This window comes from Salvelinus namaycush, chromosome 13, assembly GCF_016432855.1.
Source record: "Salvelinus namaycush isolate Seneca chromosome 13, SaNama_1.0, whole genome shotgun sequence".
Taxonomy (NCBI): Eukaryota; Metazoa; Chordata; class Actinopteri; order Salmoniformes; family Salmonidae; genus Salvelinus; species Salvelinus namaycush.
This window is the reverse complement of record NC_052319.1, coordinates 12,733,338-12,746,859: the sequence shown is the minus strand read 5'-3', so window position 1 is coordinate 12,746,859 and position 13,522 is coordinate 12,733,338. Positions and strand designations below refer to the sequence as shown.

At 39.2% G+C, this 13,522-nt stretch overlaps 1 protein-coding gene across 2 annotated transcripts; it reads right to left on the bottom strand.

Moving 5' to 3' along the window:
• Nucleotides 1-9,303: 9,303 nt before the first annotated feature.
• On the bottom strand, nt 9,304-13,436 carry LOC120057864 (lupus La protein homolog B-like). 2 transcript variants are annotated; one of them, XM_039006331.1, is made up of 12 exons: nt 13,327-13,436; nt 12,042-12,105; nt 11,813-11,916; nt 11,510-11,684; nt 11,307-11,414; nt 11,121-11,224; nt 10,958-11,029; nt 10,836-10,878; nt 10,449-10,586; nt 10,172-10,355; nt 9,978-10,097; nt 9,304-9,844 (listed from the first exon to the last, which is right to left on the bottom strand). In XM_039006331.1, the coding sequence occupies exons 2-12, from the start codon at nt 12,096-12,098 to the stop codon at nt 9,750-9,752; spliced, it is 1,200 nt and encodes a 399-aa protein (XP_038862259.1). In that variant the 5' UTR covers nt 12,099-12,105; nt 13,327-13,436; the 3' UTR covers nt 9,304-9,749. The 2 variants fall into 2 exon arrangements, with proteins under 2 accessions (XP_038862259.1, XP_038862260.1); XM_039006332.1 differs by having other exon boundaries at nt 13,348-13,433.
• Nucleotides 13,437-13,522: the final 86 nt, after the last annotated feature.

The following is a 13,522-nucleotide window of genomic DNA, read 5'->3' as shown; positions in this document are numbered from 1 at the left end:
AGGCTGGTGTTAGACTTGGTTGAGTATTGTGATCTATTGGATGACTTCCCTGTTATCTTATTTTTGGATTTTCAGAAAGAATTTGATACCTTAAGTCACAATTCTATCTTTGATTGTCTTAAGCTTTTGAAGTTTGGTCATTTTTTTGTTGTTGATGCTATTAGTACTCTGTATAATGGTGGCAATAGCTGTATCAAACTCTGTCATGGAACATCCTCAAGGATTAACGTTTACAAAGGAATACGACAAGGTTGTCCAATCTCACCTTTTTTTTTTTTTAAATTTGTTAGTATCTCAAATCTGAGGCTCATTCGTTTTTCAAGTCAATTTGAAGGCATTCCATGCCAGAGAGATCAAGATATCCCAACTGGTGGATGACACCTCACTTTTTTTGAAAAATGTGTCACAAGCTAGATTAACATAGGATATTGTGAAGCAGTTCTCCAAAATCTCAGGTTTGGTATTAAATCTTTCCAAATGTGTGATGTTTGTTCTGAAAGAAGCTGTCAATCCAGCAGATTGTAACATCTCTGAAAAAATTACTGTAAAGATCTGGTGTAAAGATCACCAGAATTCTTAAGGCTGTGAATGACTTTAATTTGAACTCTGTAACTGAATCTGTCAACAACAAAAAATATCCTCATGGTTAGGGAGGGATTTAAGTCTTCAAAGCTGAGGGGCTATTTTGTGCATCCTATCTTTTTTCATCTATTGATATTCCCAAATCCACTTGCTGTACCTTAGATAGGCTATTGTATAACTTCAAATGGAAAAACAAGTCAAATAAGATTAAAAGAGATGTTATCACCAACAGGGTTTGTGATGGCGGTCTAAATGTCTTAGACTTCACTCTCTTTAATCAGATAACAAAAGTCAACTGGGTTAAAAGGTGCTTAAAAAATCTTCATATTTTCTGGAATTTTATACCTCATTTTGTTTTTCAGAAGCTCGGAGGGCTTAATTTTTTACTACAATGTCCCTATATTGTTGGTAAACTTCCTGTGAAATTGGCAGCTTTTCACAAGCAGGCTTTAATGTGCTGGGCTTTGCTGTATAAACACAACTTTTCACCTCAAATGTTTTATATGGAATAATGGTTCGATATTACATAGAAACAAGATGTTATTTTACTGTAACTGGTTCTCAAAAAACATTGTCCTTGTCAGCCAATTAGTTAGTATTAGTGGGAATATATTTACACAGAGAGAATTTATGAAAATATACAATTTTGAGGTTTCAAGCAAGGAATATGACACTGTTATAAAAGCTATACCTGGTAGGATAAAATCTTTACCTCAGAATAATGCATATTTTGGAATATCTCCAATTGTTAGCGATATCCAGGTGAATGGCATAAGTTTACTAGAAAATAAATTCAAGAATCGTTTATTAAGGGATATTTTCTACAGGAAGTCTATTCCCTCTGTGATATTTTGTTGAGCTTCATATTTTGATGTAAACTGGCGCCATGCTTGGCTCACTCTACACAAGTTCATGGTGACCAATAAAGTAAAGGAGATCTTCTTTAAGATTATCCATAGATTCTATCCATGTAATAGCTTGATTTCTAAATATATACCTGATGTTACCAGCGAATGCAGTTTTTGTGAACTAGAAATTAAATCAATTTAACATTTTATTTAACACTTCTGTCATTGTTTACATAGTGAAGTGTTCTGGACTGATGTAAAACTATATCTTGGCAACAAAATGCATACAACCATTGAAATATCAAAGTTTGACATATTATTTTACTACACTGATTCCACAATTGAACGTGAGTATGTCATAAATCTCTATTTTATTATTAAAAAATGTCATACACAAATCAATTCATGAAGTAAAATCCCCTTTTCTTAATTTGATCTGTTTTGGAAAACGATTTAGAATCATTAAAACGTATACAAAACAAAATTTATTCGCTACATGTCTGTATTTGCATTGATATAATGTGGATTTGTAATTTTTTTTCTTTCTTTGTGTAATCCCTCTGGCTGTTCTGTTTTGTGTTGATGAAAATAAAAATAAGATATCGAGTGCAAGCTACGCTTGTTAGCTTTTGACGTTCGGATAGGGTTATCGACATTGAGTGTCTGTAGTTAGCTGCCTAGCAGGTCAACGTTTGCTATCCAGCCAATATGAAACAGAGTTAGAAAGTTTCCATTGAACAACCCAAGATTCTTCTTGAACAATTTCCAACCAGCCCTCCCATTGCAGGTATGACCGCTCCACATTAATCATTACAGGTGGCCCACTAAAGCTATGCCATTACAAATGTGTGTTTGTTAAAGTTAAAAGATAGACTCAGCCAGCCATATGACGTCACATCAACATCATTACCTGGGAACTCGGGGGGAGGGTGAGCACCGACTTGGAACTCGGGCATATTTCTAGAGCTCCGACTTTCATACCTGTATATCACTGACGTCACGATTTTACGTAGTTTTTTTTCTCATGCTCAGTTCTAAACAACTGAACTGGGGAAATCTACTACTTCCAAATTCAGTGCGTTAAAAACAACTGGGAATTTTTATTTGAATGATCATCCAACTCGGGTCTCTACAGAGCTCCCATTTCTGACCTGATGTCATGATTTCACGTCATATTTTTCAGAGTTCCCAGTTGTTTTGAACGCAGCACCAGTTGTATTGAAAGCACCATAAATCTACATACATCTCCCACATGAGATGGCATTTTAACCAATTTTTATATATATATTTATATATAAACCCTGGATTGCTGATGCTACGTATTGGCCAACGACAGGCTTTGAAGCCACCGGTTGGTCATATTGGCACTCAGAAAACCAGTCCTCTATAGGAATGATTGGACATTAAAAAATGTCATAACAGGCCTGACGGAAACAGCAAATTTGGTATGCAATGGTATGTAAACTTTCCAAATGTCGACAAAACAAAATATGCTAGACAAGGTGGGATCTTTTTGTCGGTAAAATGAGTGGTGAGAAATGGTGATGGAAACCCATTTTCTTGTGAAAATATTGATATAATAAACATATCGAAGTAAACTTGGAGTCACGCAATGGTATGTTGTGTGGTCCTCCCGCTATGACTCGGGAAAGCATGCAGTTTATTAGCCTACAGATAAACTAAGTTATAAACTTCACAAGGTGGTGGAAGTGCATGCGACTGATGCTCCTTTCCAATAAATATAGAGGGTCTTATTCTCCAGAAGTGATGATCGATGCTTGGCTACTGTTTGACAGATAAAAATGATCTTGCTCTTTTGTCCATAATAACCTCATGTAGGCTATCCTACCTGCACTGTATCTGCAAGTTGTTGGCAGAGCGCACTTGCCAAAACCACATTCGCTATAACGCAAAAACATTTTTGGGGACAAAACCATCAGAGTTAAATGCGATGGAAATCCATTTAACTTGTATGTTTTATTCGGTACATTGGAATTTAACGGCAAAAGTTATTTATGTGCCCTACTCATCATGCACAGCCTTTTTCCTGCAACAGGTCAATTTGATGGAAACATCTCTGGTGGGAAAATGGGCATATTGTTTTTAAAGGTCCCGCGCAGTCATCCTGTTTCCCAAGTAAAAATAGCTTTTAAATGACCAAAACATAACCCTTAATATTTTTACACTATTAAAATGCTCAGAATTGAAGAAATCTAACTATCAGGAAGCCTGAAAGAACAGGCTGAGTGGGTGGGAAACTTATATTCATGAGCTTGCCTTGACTGACAGCTCTTTGAAACACCCTTGTGGTCATTGCCAGGTAACAAAGTAAACAATGGGCCACATATACCGAGCATAAATAGTATGCCTCACCTCATTTTCTCTGCAAAATGCTCTCATGGTCAACAGAGATGATCATAGACTGTTGGATATGGCGCCGACAGAGAGGGCTGCCTCGCTTCTAGTCCTTAGGAAACTTTGCACAAGGATTTCGCTACATTCGCAATAACATCTGCTAACCATGTGTATGTGACCAATAAAATTAGATTTAATATCAAACAGCAGCAATACACATTTGCACTCATCTCCTGTCCGAATGCTTGAAGAAAAAAAACAATACCAAAGTAAAAAAATTCTATATCATATGAAGTAAAAGTGAATTACTTAGGCTTTAGGAAATGCAACCAACTACAGAGATTGATGGGGAGCGGGAGAGGAGGCGTACCCATTTACCCCGCTTCAAACAAGCAAGCCTCAGTCACCCACTTAGCTTCAGTCACTGCCAAGATTGAAGCGGGAGACAAATCCAGCTATGGCCTCCTTGTCAGGCCTTACACAAGAAAGACAGGGGTCCTGGGATGGACAGCTCGCACAGCTTCCCCACATACGGCTCTGGATCAATGCTGACCTCATTGAAGAGGAGATGTATGTAGCCTGTAATGTTTTTGAAAAGGGAAATATTTTAAATGGGTAGTGAATTGAATTTCCTTTTATTTACTGTTCTGAGTTATGATGCTATCACATTTGTTGATGTAGTGATCTACTTATTCTACAATGTGTTTAAGTACTCAATTCAAAATATGTTATATTTGGTCGTGCACCGTTTTGTGAAACTTTCCAATGTTTAATTGGAATTTGTGTGACTGAAATGAATAACTATGACCTACAGTATGTTGGGTCTGTCTTCACAGCATACCCCCCCCCCCTTCTTTACCTTGGGATAGCTGATTTTGTATCGCAACATTTCTGCTGCAGTGGTTGCCTGGGAAGCTGTGCAGACAGAGTAGATGTTACATTTCCTAAAATGTCTATCATTAATTATTTATTGGCGGGAACTGGAATACGCTGTCGTACACGTCGAACTGGGACATTTTCAACTTCCAGGAATTGTGTACAGATCCTTGAGACAGAAGGCTGTGCATTATCATGCTGAAACATTAGTTGATGGCAGCGGATGAATGGCACGACAATGGGCCTCAGGATCGCGTCATGGTATCTATATGCATTAAAATTGCCATCGATAAAATGCACCTATGTTCGTTGTCCGTAGCTTATGCCTGCCCATACCATAACTCCACCACCACCATGGGCACTCTGTTCACAACATTGACATCAAAAACCTCTCGCCCACATGACGCCATACACATGGTCTGCGGTTGTGAGTCTGTTTAGACATACTGCCAAATTCTCTAAAAGGACAGAGGTGGCTTATGGTAGAGAATGCCAATTGCACTCTCCCTCAACTTGAGACATCTGTGGCATTGTGTTTTGTGACAACTGCACATTTTAGGGATCTTAAATTGTCCCCAGCACAAGGTGCACCTGTGTAATCAGCTTCTTGATATGCCACACCTGTCAGGTGGATGGATTGTCTAGGCAAAGGAGAAATGTTCACTAACAGGGATGTAAACAAATTTGTGCACCAAATTTGCAAAGCTTTTTGCGTGTATGGAACATTTCTAGTATCTTTTATTTCAGCCCATGAAACCAACACATTTTTGTTCAGTGTAGTTAAGCTTATAAGACGCTACCATTGGTGTATAAAATGTTCGGCTTTACGTGACATAGCATAAAGCCAGAAGTAATGCCTGCCTCCTGAATCCAAGCTTTTTACATTACATTTTACTAATTTAGCAATCTTATCCAGAGCAACTTACAGGAGCAATTCGGGTTAAGTGCTTTGCACAAACAGATTTCACCTAGTCTGCTCGGGGATTCGAACCAGCAACTTTTTGGTTACTGGCCCAATGCTCTTAACCGGAGGGAGGAACCAGTAACTTTATGATCAACTATGTCAATGTACCAGTTTGTCATTTTTCATACCTGGGTCAACCTACTATGAACTGGTTTCATCAAAATAACAACCAATTTGATGAAAAACATGATTTTCACAGTTTGGCACCTTTTAATGCAGATTTTTGAATATTCACATGGAAATCTGTCGCCAATTGGATGGAAACCTAGCTATTGACCTCCATACAACATTTCCTCACTTTTTGGTCTTATTTCTGTGGATGGATTTTGGGCTGAGAAAAACCTCTCGCTCGCTTTCTTTTGTCTACACACATGCAAGAGGCATTTCACTCGATACAAATTGTGTATTTAATCTTTCTGAATTCATTTTTTTGTAGAACCACCTGTGATCTGTTAACCCAGAAGTAAAATCTCATGTAATTTGGTCAGCTGCGTGATTATCCTCTGTGTTAGAGATCCATGGGTGCACACACGCAAAGAACTTAAATCCCTGCCTTCACCCTGATATGTTCATATAACCAGTGACGAAAACCCCCAAAACAGAACTAATGCTGCACGTATCTCACACATTCCATTCAATCCTGGCAGATTATCAGTCTTCACACATTCTGCCAAAGTGAGATTAAACAACCTGCAACTGGACAGACATTTAAAATACACTTTTTCCCCAATCGAGGACAAAGAAAGTAAGACCCAGGTTAGTAGAAACTATACAGTACATTCAGAAAGTATTAAGGCCCCTTGACTTTTTCCACATTTTGTTACATTAGCCTTATTCTAAAATGTATTAAATAGAAAATCTCAAACACACACCCTGTAATGACAAAGCAAAAACAGGTATAGACATTTTTGCAAATGTATACAAAATAATAAGTAAATAAGATATTTCTGTTTAAGTATTCAGATTCTTTGCTATGAGACTCAATTTAGCTCAGGTGCATCCTGTTTCCATTGATCATTCTCGAGATGTTTCTACAACTTGATTGGAATCCACCTGTGGTCAATTCAATTGATTGGACATGATTTGGAAAGGCATACACCTGTCAGAGCAAATACCAAGCCATGAGGTCGAAGGAATTGTCCGTAGACAGGATTGTGATGAGACACAGATCTGGGGAAGGGTACCAAAAAATGTCTGCAGCATTGAAGGTTCCCAAGAACAGTCACCTCCATCATACTTAAATGGAAGAAGTTTGGAACCACCGAGGCTCTTCCTAGAGCTGGCCGCTCGGCCAAACTGAGCAATCGGGGAGAAGGGCCTTGGTCAGAAAAGTGACCAAGAACCCGATGGTCACCCTGACAGAGCTCCTCTGTGGAAATGGGAGAACCTTCCAGAAGGACAACCATTTAAGCAGCACTTCACCAATCAGGCCTTTATGGTAGAGTGGCCAGACGGAAGCCACCCCTCAGTAAAAGGTAAGACAGCCCGCTTGGAGTTTGCCAAAAGGCACCTAAAGGACTTTGACCATGAGAAACAAGAGTCTATGGTCTGATGAAACCAAAATTGAACTCTTTGGCCTGAATGCCAAGCGTCATATCTGGAGGAAACCTGGCACCATCCCTACAGGGAAGCATGTTAGTAGCAGCATTATGCTGTGGGGTTGTTTTTCAGCGGCAGCGACTGGGAGACTAGTCAGGATCGAGGTAAAGATGAATGGCGCAAAGTAGAGATCTTTGATAATCTTGCTCCAGAGCGCTCAGGACCTCAGACTGGGGCTTAGGTTCACCTTCCAATAGGACAACGACCCTAAGCACACAGCCAAGACAACGCAGGAGTGGCTTCGGGACAAGTCTCTGAATGTCCTTGAGTGGCCTAGCCAGAGCCCGGACTTGAACCTGATCGAACATCTCTGGAGAGATCTGAAAATAGCTGTGCAGCGTCGCTCTTCATCCAACCTGACAGAACTTGAGGATCTGCAGAGAAGAATGGGAGAAACTCCCCAAATACATGTGTGCTAAGCTTGTTGCATCATAACCAAGACTCCAGGCTGTAATCGCTGCCAAAGGTGCTTCAACAAAGTACTGAGTAAAGGGTCTGAATACTTATGTAAATGTAATATTTAGGTTTTTAATTTGTAATAAATGTGCCTATTTTTGCTTTGTCATTATGGGGTAGATTGAGGGGGGAAAAAGAATTGAATTAATTTTAAAATAAGGCTGTAACAAAATGTGGGAAAAGGGGTCTGAATACTTTCCGAATCCACTGTATGGCAGCATTTTCCCATTAGCCAAGCTGTAACGTCAAATTCAGAGGCATCCATATCGGCATTACGTTTAGATCTGCCAAAACCTCCACTACTGGCTCTTCCCAATTTGTTGGCATTCCAATTCTTAGATTGGAATTTTGTTGGAATTGAAATTGCTTTGTCTAACTTTAAAGTAATTTACATTTCTCCTTTAAGCATGTACACCCGTTCTGCCAGTCACATTCTGTTAAAGGTCCCCAAAGCACACACATCCCTGGGTCGCTCCTCTTTTCAATTCGCTGCAGCTAGAGACTGGAACGAGCTGCAACAAACACAAACTGGACAGTTCTCAATCTCTTCATTTAAAAGACTCAATCGGACACTCTTAATGACAGTTGTGGCTGCATTGTTGCCTCTACCTTCTTGACCTTTGTGCTGTTGACTGTGACCAATAATGTTTGTACCATGTTTTGTGCTGCTATGTTGTGTTGCTGCCTTGCTATGCTGTCATCTTAGGTCTCTCTTTATGTAGTTTTGTCCTGTATTCATATATTTTTTTATCCCAGGACCCCATCCCCGCAGGCCTTCCTTTTGCCAGGCCGTCATTGTAAATAAGGTTGTTCTTAACTGACATGCCTAGTTAAATAAAAAATAAAATATGCTTTATACAATCCACATGACATCAAGGGCAAATTGGTTGCAGATTTGGGATGCTGAGTTCTTAACATTGGTGCAGCAATGCTTGATGCAGGGTAAGAAAATAAAACTGAAGAAAAGTTATACTGGAGTATTATCTAACCACTTGCCTTGTTCTTAGTTTGTGTGTTGGGTTTGACATTGACAATACACTGGAGATATTCTAAGACCTGATCCAGTGTACATGCATTTCCTGAGAGCCCATGGATATGCCAAGGAATATGACACTGTGATAATGAATCCCCTTTTGGTACCAAACACAACCAAGGCAAGTTTTCACTTCAAATTAAACAAAAAAAGTAGAGAAACCTTGATCGCTTTCTCGAAAATAAAAAAAAGTTATGGACATGCAGTTTGAGGACCGCTTTAACTATGGCAATGACAGCAGTATATTACTGTCACAAAACAACACGAGATGTAAGTTGTCAGAACACTCAATCGTGGTGTATTACTCCATCAACTTCTGTCATAAGTGGTTGTCCAATCTCTCTTTTTGCCGAATTTCAGCACATACAGAAGAAAGCAAGTGACGGAGGAGTAAAACTTGGAAGTAATAGCAGGTAACAAATGCCGAACAAGTACACAAATCAATCCTGCCCGTGTTTCTCTCCTTGACAGAGCTAAGATATGACTTGCCAGCATCCTACAAGTTCCAAAATCGAAATCGTTAAGGGGTAATGTTGACAAAAGTCTAAATTAGTCTGACGCCAAGCGCTTTGAAAATAGGCCCGAGAATCTAACTTTTAAAAATCAAATTTTATTGGCTATTCACAAAAGCAAATTAGAAAGGAACAAGATCTGGGCTTTAGGATTCAACAGTATACACGATTAAAATAATTGAGGAAAAATTTAATGGCAATGATGAACAACTTTCTAATGACATGCACGTCTTTGTATGGAGGTGACTAACAAGCATAATACGCTCCTGTTGAAATTATATGTTCAGACGCAGTCAACAAATTAAATCCATATTAAATAAGACAAACCCATTAAAAAAAAATTGTTCAGGGTAGAAATTTACCGTTTCCAATCTTGCATTATAAATTGTTTTCTAAGTTGACATCAAGGTGGACTTTCTACAGTTCTCATGAAGCCTCCACTGGAATGGAATAAAGTTGTTCTGTTTTCAGTTAGTTTCTTTTCAAATACAATATTACATTGACATGTGCAGTACATATCATTTCTAAGAACCATTCTGAGTTTTGACAACCTTTGCAGCTGGAGCATCAGCATCTTTGCCCGCTTCTTCCAGTGCTCGCTTCTTTGGACTAGGAGGTGCTATTAGAGAAATGGAAGTTAAAAGGAAAATATTAGATACTAAATTGTTCCAATGTTTATTTTCTCATTGAAGATTGGTAGAGACATTTGTCTCACCAGAATCCTGATATTGCATGATTAACATAACTCTTACCATCATCATTATCACCATCATCAAATTTGGTCTTTCTGCCTTGGTAGTGTGATTTGCCATCACGTCCACCCCTGTCCCTTCGTCCTCCTCTCCCCCCTCTCCCACCTGATTTTCGGCCACCTGTAAAGAGCGAAAGGAAATGTTCCATCAGACCAGACAAGAAATATTACCCCCCCCCCTTTGAAATCAGTTACCTCTGCCTCTTTGTTTGAGAGATTCCTGTTGGTCTTCAATTATCTTTTTCAGAGTTTCCCTCTCAGCATCTCCCTCCACCACCTCCCACGTAACATCTTTGTCTTTAATTTTCAAGTTTCCTCCATTTGCTTCTTTGGCCTTATCAAAAGCTTCCTTAGCACTCACTCTGAACAAGATGGTACCCTTTAAAATAATAATTGATCATTATTTCCTATGACAATTTCATTTGTGTAACTTAAGGGTGGTTCAAATAGTTTATTACATTGCAATTCTTGCCTCTTTGGCACCCCTGATGAAATCAATCCATTTGATTTGACCATGACCTGAGAACACCTCGTGAAAGTCCTCTCTTGAAACACTGTCAAGGTTGCCTGAAAACTTCAGCAGGCATCCGGTCTGCTCGTCCAGAGATTTCTACAATGCAAAATAAAGCAGAGCACCACTAGTGAGCAACTTTAAACCTCCCTGTTTAGGGAAGAAAAACAACACACAAAAGGTCCTGTTCAATAGGAACAAACAGGAGAAAATCATCTTGAATTGGAGTGGGTACTACACAAACTAGCCCAATAAGAACAGACGCCAGTTTCAAAATGTTTAGTCCTAATGAAGACGACCCCCTTCAAAACATACAATGATTTAGTATTGCACTTCCAGAGATCTTACCATTTCCTCTTCCTCTGCATGTTTTTGTTTTTCGTCCTTGTCTCTATAAAACAGTTAATTTTGCACAATTTACTTTACCATAAGACAAAAAGAACATTATTAAGTGTCAGTAATGTGCTCACTGTTTAGCTTTAGCCTTCGACTCCGCTTTGAACTGTTTTCTATCCTCTGCTTTCTTTGCATGGTAGTCCTCTCTGAAAACAAGAGCAGAGTTAATATTCATTTTTCACCAGTATCAATAGGTCATCTTAGAGACTTGGCAATGGTAGCTAAGCCTCCACATACCTTGAGAGTACAATCATTTCATTTTCTTTGAATGATTTGGTGTCTGTGCGTTCAAGGAACTGCTTTGATACTTCTTCAGTGTCGAAAGTCAGGAACACTGAGCCCTGAAAATGGATGGAGATGCTGTGTGTTATTATTACAAAAAGTTCAATCTTAACTGGGAAAAAATATCTCCTGCCACATTACCTTGAACTTCTTTTGCAAGTTCCGTCTCATCTGAATGTTTTCTATGACGCCTTTCCCTTTCAGCCACCCCTCAATCTCATCAAGCGTTGTCTCCAATGGAAAACCTTTCTGGGAGATCATAGAACATGTTTGACATGTTCGGCTCCAAAACAGCTGTAAGATCTCAATCAGTGGCATCTCAAATATTGGAAACCCCAACTTACAATGTACACAGATTTGTGTTTGAGGGCATCTTTGTACTCGTCATTCAGTTCTGGTAAAGGCTTGCTTGAAATTCTCCTGATTTTTGTTTTATCCTCACTCATTTCCAAAAGGCCAGACTTGGATTTTTTCAGAGACTCAACAATTACGTTGGGATCGGTTGTCAAGCATTTCAGTCTGAAAGAGGGGAGAGTTAGGAATCATGTTATAAGCAAGCAACTAATCTAAAAAAAATAAAAAATAACAATGTAGGCTGAATTAAGTCCCAAATTCCAATTGAGCAAATAAAAGTAAATTGCACAAACCTGTTAAACTTCAGGATGGTCTCCAGGGTCACCCAGCCATCATCGAGCTGCAACTGTTCTTTGAGGAACTTGTCTCTTGGAAGGTTGTGATCACCAAAGTAGTACTTTGAAGATAAAGAAAAACATGTCAATCAGGGTTGACCAGCATTATCCAGGTTAGCTGTCAGTATAATACCACCATCTTTGGTTATACAGCTACAGTAGAATACATTTTGCTATGACAATATACCTCAATCTGTCGTGCCACCTTCTTCTCAAGTTCAGACACTGCTTGATCTTCTGCCATGATGTGTCTGAAAAAAATAAGTCACACAATTATTAGATCAAAATGTGACAAATCAATAAGCAACACTAACCAAAAGGGAAATGCTTTAAATACAAGTACTAGGCATGTCAGCTAATTACACAACGGACATGCATGCGCAAGACGTATGCATTGAGAAAAGCTTTTGCTTAATTAAGCTTCGAACACATCGGCAGTTTTTTTGCGAGAAATAGTACGCAGCATCATCTGGATATGTATTTTTATTTAACTAGGCAAGTCAGTTATGTACGCAACAAAAGTTCAACATTCACCTTCTGCTACCATTTCTGTCAAGCCGTCTACGCATACAGTTTGACGCATACGTTCGATAAATCCAACATACGCACCACGCCCAACGCACTGCACGTAAACGTAGCGTTTCGTTGAAAATTAATGTAATTCTGGTGTGCCAAAATGCATTAACATTGTCGGTGTGATCGAAGCGTTACCCACGTTTTCACTCCTGGCTAAAGACAGTCATGTTACCCAGCCTACCAAGCTAGCTAGCATTATATAATGCCCATACTGTATGAAGTATTTTCGTTTACTAGTAGTTACAGTAACAGCCTCAATTCAAACAAGTACATGACCTAAAAGGGCAGTTTACACCATGATGCAGTTTACAGTGAGGCCAACGCGTAGTTACATCAAAGATGTTCTTACATGGACAAGATAGTCGAGTGACAATTCTAACAATGGAAATACATGTCCTCAAATATGGGATGCAGGCGAGGCGGCGAGATCAGCTGGGTCCATTCTAGCCAACGAGGGCAGATATTTCTGCCTGTTGTTCACACGCCTCCAATATAAGGTCGTTTTTCAAAGTTGCCGAAATGCCACGTGCGACCACTTAGATCAGTGGATTATTAACAACCTAACCATTACGAAACTTCTATTTTATCAAATATGCCTCGCGTAATAAATTAGCCATTAAATTTGTTGTTGACCAAATTCGACATTTATTGACCACACAAAAATTCCTCACTTCGTTGTCTTATTTTCGTGGACCGATTTTGGGCAGAGTAAATTATCTCGCTTCGCCTCTTCCTCTCTGGCTACATGAACTGTGTGCTACCTCGTTAGCTTGCTAGCGATCAACTGCTTATTTTCTCCACAGGCCTCAAAAATACAAGATAGGACGGTTCTTTACCAAATACAACACATTGTATATGAATATCTACAGCTGTTAAATTGTAACAGATTTACTTACTGTGATAAATTGATCTACTACCTGCAGAGATACTGGTTCTCCAGAAGACTTTCTACCACATCTGCTAAATCACGTTGGCAAGCAAGCACGTTCTACGGAGAACATTGAGGGCCAAAACAAATTGCTTTCTGCACTGCAACCAGGGCTACAGCGCCACCTGACTGCTGCGGAAGTACCTTACGGTCAAAGGTTTTGG

Bases quoted from the DNA above. Each gene is read 5' to 3' on its own strand.
- LOC120057864 (XM_039006331.1), bottom strand. From the start codon at position 12,098: ATGGCAGAAGATCAAGCAGTGTCTGAACTTGAGAAGAAGGTGGCACGA. The intron at 10,587-10,835 runs GTAAGATCTCTG...TTTGCATTGTAG, and splicing joins ATGCAGAGGAAGAGGAAATG to AAATCTCTGGACGAGCAGAC. The intron at 9,845-9,977 runs GTAAGAGTTATG...TTTCTCTAATAG, and splicing joins TGATGGTGATAATGATGATG to CACCTCCTAGTCCAAAGAAG.